Genomic DNA, 7,093 nt, shown 5'->3' on the forward strand with positions numbered 1-7,093 from the left:
AATATGAGTAATAGATATATGATATAATGGGCAAGAAAGTTATATAGATGAGTACAACAATCTTTTTTGTTAAAGTAAGATTAAAGCGTATGTAAAAACAATATTTTAAAAAAAGGAACAAGGTAGAATAAGAAATATGGAGAGTGGGAAATGAATAATATGAGAAATATAAGAATGAGAGAAGAAACTTACAGCAGGGAATCCTGGGTAAAACTGATTGATTTGTAGAAAGGCACACTAGAGTGAGCAACGGAAGGACAAAGGATTCACTAGAAAAGTAACTGTCAAGAAAGACCGTTGGCATAAAATAGCTGATACGAAATGAAAATTATAAAATAAAAGTAAAGTTAAGGATTAAAAAATGTGAAACATAAAATTATGAGAACCAACGGAAAGAATTGTTTAAATAAGTTATAAATTTTTTTATTAAAATAAGGGCTTTAAATAAGTGTTGTGGAGACGTGAAGGCCCTAATGTTTTACATAATAGTAGAACAAGGCAGAACAAACATAGAAAAAGGAGAACAGTAAGGAGTTATTTAGAAAAAAATATACATATAAATAAAAAAAAAATAATAATAATAAATATGGGTAAAATAAATTATGGGTGCTTTAATAAATTAACTATTTGGAAATAGATTTTGTTTGTCCGTTTTGTGATTGACAGGGGAAAGCTTCTAATTGTATAAAAATGCTTTCAGATATCAGTCGTTTGTTGTGGTTAGGAACAGAGGCTAGAATGGAATTATTATCAAAATCAAATGAGTGTTTGAATGATAAGCTATGTTCAGACAATTGTGAAGCAGTGAAGTTGCGGGAAGAGACAGAATATTTGGGCTGGGTTATTTGGTCTTTAAGTAAATTTTTTGTTTTGCCAATGTAATATGCGTTACAATTAGAAGTGGAACAGGGTAAACGGTACACAAAATAAGAACGGTATTGAGGTGGAATAGGATCTTAAAGATGGGTGTAGATAAAAGATAGTTTGTTATGGGCTTTGAAGGCTAGGCGGAGGTTGGGGATGGAGGAATGCAATTGCTTATGAATGTTATCTGAAAGAAAGGGGATATAAGGTAATGAATGACCTATATAAGGGGATGGAAAGAGATTGTACAGAATTTTGTATAGAATGAGTTTGTTTGTCAATGATTTTGGGAGGGAAGCTGTTGTTTATGAGAATTTCTTTAATACGGAGATAGTACCATGAAATTGAGAATCTGAGAGAAAAATAACGATAAATAAGATTTTTGGCTGTGTTAAGTTTTTGATGGAAAGGATTTTGGGAGTGATAATTTAAAAGTCTCCTTGAGTACGTTGGTTTTGTGTAACAATCAGTGGATATGGTGTTATTGTGTTTTATTAAGAAGAGAAGGTCGAGAAATGGTAGCAAATTGTTTATTTCTGATTCGACTGTAAAATGTGAGTGAAGTTGGTAGGAGTTGAAGGCGAATAGAATATCGGTGATTTTATTAGGATTCAGGATTAAGAGAAGGTCGTAAACATATTTTTTATAAAAAATAATGTCATTAGGAAAATGAGGAATAACGAAGTTCAGTAGATCGTGAAGTGCAATATTAGAAAGGTCAGAGGCTAGAGAATTACCCATGGCTAAGCCTGAAATTTGTTTAAAAAATTGACCATGGAAGGTGAGGTAGCCAGATTCACAACAAAGTTGGAGACATTTGAAGTAAGAATATCAAACGAAATTAATATTGTCTAACAGGCTGCGATTGTTTCTAAAACCTTCCTGAAATATAAAATCATTTGTAACATATTTAACTGTCTTTAAAACCAACAATAATAAACCACTATGAAGCCAATATTGAATAATATAAAGAAATCCCACAATAGTTTTATTTTACATTTAATTTTTTGCTTTATCTTTTACTAAGAAACAATTAAACTTTCAAGCATTAAATACATTAACTGGATTCCAGATTGATTTTTATAAACATTGATTACCATTTCTATAAAATTTTATTAACTGTACTCAGATATTTTGTCAGGACCAGGAGCTTCATTATTATTTATAGTACTTTTAAAACAAAGATACTATCTATGTTATCAAACAAAGGACTTTTAGGATGACAAAGCTTAGTTATATTATATCATTACTATGCAGACTACCTCAATGCTTTCCTTGCTCCACCAAATAACTGTAACAAAATTCCTTTTTTTACATCTTTATTTTCAAAAATTGATGGAGCAATTGCATTTGCCAATCTTTCATAGATATCTGGTCTTTTACTTAGAACCATCATTTGCTTTAATCTCTTTGGTTTAAACCTAAATTCACAAGAAGATAAAAAATAAAAATTAAATTATATACATACTAATGGAACAATAAAAATTACTAGTAATATATGGATAGCTTACTGGTCTCGTTCACTAATACAAGTGCTTGAAATATGTATAACATCAACATATGTTCTAAAAACTGAATTCAAACTTCTTGTTCTAGGATTAGATAGAATAGGAACAGCCCGATATATCCCTGTTACACTTACCCTCTGACCAGGAGTGACAAAATCAACAAGGTCATTGTATGCATATAACTTTATCATATGTGGAATTTGACCAGGAGACATATCATCTAAAAATTGCAAATTAATGAAGTAATCAGTCTTTTATAACCATATGTTTGCAATAATTGGACAACAAATAGATATTGAATCATTTAAAAATTATATTGATAGTACATTGGTTGACAATATAAATGATAAAGTAGTAAAAAAAATCACAAAATATTAAAAAAAAAAAAGTATTGATAAGGAATGTTTCAGCCCACATAGCAGTCCTTCGTACGGGTCAAATAAACAAGATACAAAACAATATAGAAATATAGGATACCATATGGTTCTAAATTCTTAAACTTCAAGGCCGGGGCATTCAAAAAACGTCCTCAGAGAGGTATATCTATTAGGAGAGGTTTTACTAATTTTTTTTTCTAAAAAGTATTCAGTATTATGAAAATTATATAATTGGTACACAGATGTCAAAAGTTTGAGAAACCCTGATTTACAGGGTATAAATCCATAAAAACTGTCAATAAATTGGTTTTATGAAGGTTAACTATCGCTAAGCCCAAAAGTGGTCACTTAATTAAGTCATTTTCAAGTACTTGAGAAACTACAATTATTGCTATATGTCAAGAGTAATAAGTTTAAAAGTGTACCATACAAATAAACCAAGAAACTATGTCAATAATCATAAGTTCAATAGTGTACCATATAAATAAACCAAGTTATTACTTTCATAAATTGATGGTGTTCTTGTTCCATTTTTATAGTCTTAGTATGCTTCATCTTTTACTAACCTGTTTGGATGGCCTCCAGAAGCTGTGGAGGTGGTAGGAAGTTCTCATGCTGTTCTGTTTTGGACTTACTTGGACTGTAATAACTTGTTGAACAGATCTTCATCATTATTGTATACTATCAGTTGTTAAGTGTCATTACATGGTTGACCACAGCAGTGCTTGCATATCCGATAGCAAATTAGATCAGTTATTGGAACCAAAGTAACAACCAACCAGAGTAGAATAACAAAATCTATTTAACACCTCTACAGTTGCCAACAGAGGAGCAGGTGACATCCCGCCGGGTCAGGAAATGATGAAGCTTACTAGCACAATGAATAGTGATTAATACCAATAATTAATTAAAGTAATAGCTTGGTTTGTTAATATTATGTATTATAATAAATAACTAGAAATTGTTGAACACACACATTGTAATATGCCTTTATTTAAATAAATAGTTAGTGTGTTAATAAAAGGTGTTTATAGCTAACCGTAGATTGATATGAGGAGAAGATGGTCAGGGGTGGGGTCAGCAAAAAATACACAAATAAAGAAAAAACTTATTTATTTGTGCTGACGTTTTGACCTTAATCAGAGCTGAAAAAACTTGTTATTTCAATTTTAAATGTTTTTTCATTTATAATATTCTTAATCAAATAGCAAGCTAACCAATCTTCATCAGCTAGTAGGTATAGAGTTAAATATATTGTTCAAATAGTCAAGATGGCAATGCCTTTCCAAAGTCAGTTGAATCTCTGTTATGTTCAGCAGGTGGATTAAAATATTTTTCATTTTCGTTGTTTTTATGTCATGATATTACAATAAATTCAGGAAACAATAGAAGAGAAGATCGTCATCCAGAAAATCATTGTAAGAAACGCAAAAGGTTATGCAACCATCCATATCAATATCGAAGATTTTGAATCTTCTTGAAGAAGGATGAAGGGGAAGAGGGGTCTGAAAACCACTCTAAGACAGAATCCATACTTGTTATATTAAATAAAATAAAATTCTCATATCTGTGTTAAATACGTCTTTACATTAATTAAAACCTAGTAAGCATCAAGCTAATATCAAGATCTGAAGATAAATTAGCTTTTTATCTAAGCTATAGTAGCTTATCTATAGTAAAAGTGATACCTAAACACTAAAAGCCGTCAGAATATCCATCCTCCTACCATCCTATCTCTCTATTATCTATCATAGGAAAAATTCTTGAAAAACTTATTTTGAAACTTTGGTATCCCATCCTTTAATCCAATCCACCAGTTTGGATTCCGAATATCTCACTCCACTATCCAACTAAATTATCGTGAGGTGAACGTTGTCTCGTCTTCTTTGGAGCACGGAATGTACTGTGGAGTAGTCCTTTTCGATGAAGAACAGGCTTTTGATCAAGTCAGGTACTGCTTTACAAACTCCACCATTCCTACCTCCAACATACTTTCTCATTATCTGTTCCTTTCTCACTGATAGATTATTAAAAGCAAATCACAATGGTTCCTATTCATCCCTATTCTCTCAGTCTGGTGGTGTCCCTCAGTCCCATACTCTATATAGCTGACATCTCAACCAATCCTAACATTATCCTCACCACATATGCTGATGACACATCATGTGTGTTCAGTAAATAATAACCCTTTAATTGCATCCCAAACTCTCCAATCCCATATCAAAATCCTCAAAGAATTGTGTCGAAATTATAGGATTAAAATAAATTCCAACAAACCTCCTCTTTACCCTTTGTCATAAACCTACTAACTGCCCTACAGTATCCTTTAATAGTGTTGCTCTTACTCCTGTCAAACAGATTTGCTATCTTGGACTACATCTGGACAAATGAATAACTTAGAATCCTCACACAAGACTGAAAAGACAGGAAACTGCACATCAATTCCAACTATTACAGGACTTACTAGACAAATGGTCTAAACTTCCAATTTATTACAAAAGATCTACATAATAATAAGGCCTATCTGAACAGAGTTGAGCTTTGGGGCTCCACTTAACCATCTAATTCCTCTTGTATCCAAAATCCTTCATAAAACCCTCAATGCTGCTTACTTTCTCACAAATACAATCATCCATAAAGACTTTAATGATCTATATGTAACCGATCTAGCCCGAACCAGATATCAAGCCTTCCATTGTAAACTCCCTAACCACACAAATCCACTAGTTCTAACCTTGCTTCCTCTTCCATTCCTGACAATCCTCTGAGGCACCTGAAAATAAGTTGGCCACGAGACCGTCTTACGTAAAAACATTATTAAAGTGCTACCAATGAAATGAAAAATAATTTATTATTCTCGGACTAGGTCCCTTTAGAACAATTACAAAGGTAATTTTAATTTTACGATAACATTTATTGGCCATAAAACAGTGTGCCCACACTTAATTATAACTTATATACAGAGAAAAAAAATAAATGGAATATATTTATATATTAATTAGAAAAAAATAATTAATTAAAAAACTAACTGACTAAGTAAAAAACAAAACAATAAGTTAATTACAAAATATCTGTGCTATTATAATAATGGATTAGATTGGTGAAGCAAAAGGTAGTTAAATAGAAGGGATTCAAACGAGGGAAGGGTTGGTGCATGACATATGTTAGAGGGAATGGAGTTCCAGAGATATGCAACTCGGGTAAAAAAACGATTTATCACACGCTGCAGTTTGGTGAGGTGGAGGGTAGATGTCAGATAAATGGGACCGGGTAGTATGAGATTGGACAGAGAGTTTGAATTGAAATTTTTCTAGGATATAGGAGGGGTGTTGAGTACTAATTACTTGGAATAAAAAGGAAGCTAGATACTGCCATCAGAAGGATGGATAGCCTCTTCAGCTCAGCGTAATACTAGGTTATGTGTGCACCTCTGGTGATTCCGAAAATAAATCGTACTGCGCAATTCATAGACATATAAGTTTAGATTCAAGATTACCCAAGAGCCCACCATATACTAGGCAGCCATAGTCAAAGAGGGGGAAAACAAGAGAGAAAACTAAGAGTTGACATGTTTTAAGTGGAAGGAGCTAACGGATTCTATTGAATTGCTTTAAGGTAGCTATGGTTCGACAGGAAATTTGGGCAATCTGTGGTTTCCAGGATAAAGTTTGATCAAAAGTGATACCAAGATTTTTGACTGACGTATGGAATGAGATAGGAGTATTGCTAAGGAAAATGTTGGGATCCTCGTATCGTATTGGGTACTGTTTCATAGTTGTTTAAAGAAGGCGTATTCTTCCGGGTGACAGGTGCGTCTAAATCTTCGCCTTAATGCATCTCTTTGTCTCATATGCTCCTTCAGTGCAGGAGTCAACCAGAGTACAGGGGGATGTTGGATTGTCTTTGTTAACGAGGAGCATGGCGGTCAAGAATAGTGTGAAGAGAATTGGTTATGATTTCTACCATAGAATTGACAGAATTTGAGGTGTAAATGGGGTCCCACTGGATAGTGTCTAGATCAGGCATTAGGGTTTCGGTGGAGGGGGATTTTAGGTTTCGGAAGGAAATAGTTTGGGGGGAGGGGTAAAGAACAGAGTAGGAATGTTGTAATCCTTAATAGAAATAGAATGGCAGATAGAAATGGAACAGGATGTTGAGATGAGGCAAGTAGTTTATTAGGAGAGTCAATGATGAATAAATCAAGCCAGGAGTCAGAAAACCGGGTATGATGGGTGGGGTTGTAAGGAACTACGTAAAGAATTTTTAGAAGGGGTCATAGTACAAGAGCCCAAGAGGAGAAAAAAGGCAGTTATCTCACCCCAATTTTTGATTACTTTAATGAAA

At 33.1% G+C, this 7,093-nt stretch overlaps 1 protein-coding gene across 1 annotated transcript in view; it reads right to left on the reverse strand.

The window, feature by feature from the left end:
* The window catches only part of LOC106688202 (DNA replication licensing factor MCM4), a gene marked incomplete at its 3' end in the record, with an annotated part of 50,656 nt that overhangs the window by 9,064 nt on the left and 34,499 nt on the right, over nucleotides 1-7,093 (reverse strand). Inside the window, 2 exon segments of the mRNA XM_014432558.3 lie at nucleotides 2,127-2,285; nucleotides 2,376-2,592. Coding sequence (XP_014288044.3) covers nucleotides 2,127-2,285; nucleotides 2,376-2,592 — 376 coding nt within the window.

The sequence above is a fragment of the Halyomorpha halys genome, unplaced genomic scaffold (assembly GCF_000696795.3).
Source record: "Halyomorpha halys isolate HHAL.00 unplaced genomic scaffold, Hhal_1.1 Scaffold1077.1, whole genome shotgun sequence".
NCBI lineage: Eukaryota > Metazoa > Arthropoda > Insecta > Hemiptera > Pentatomidae > Halyomorpha > Halyomorpha halys.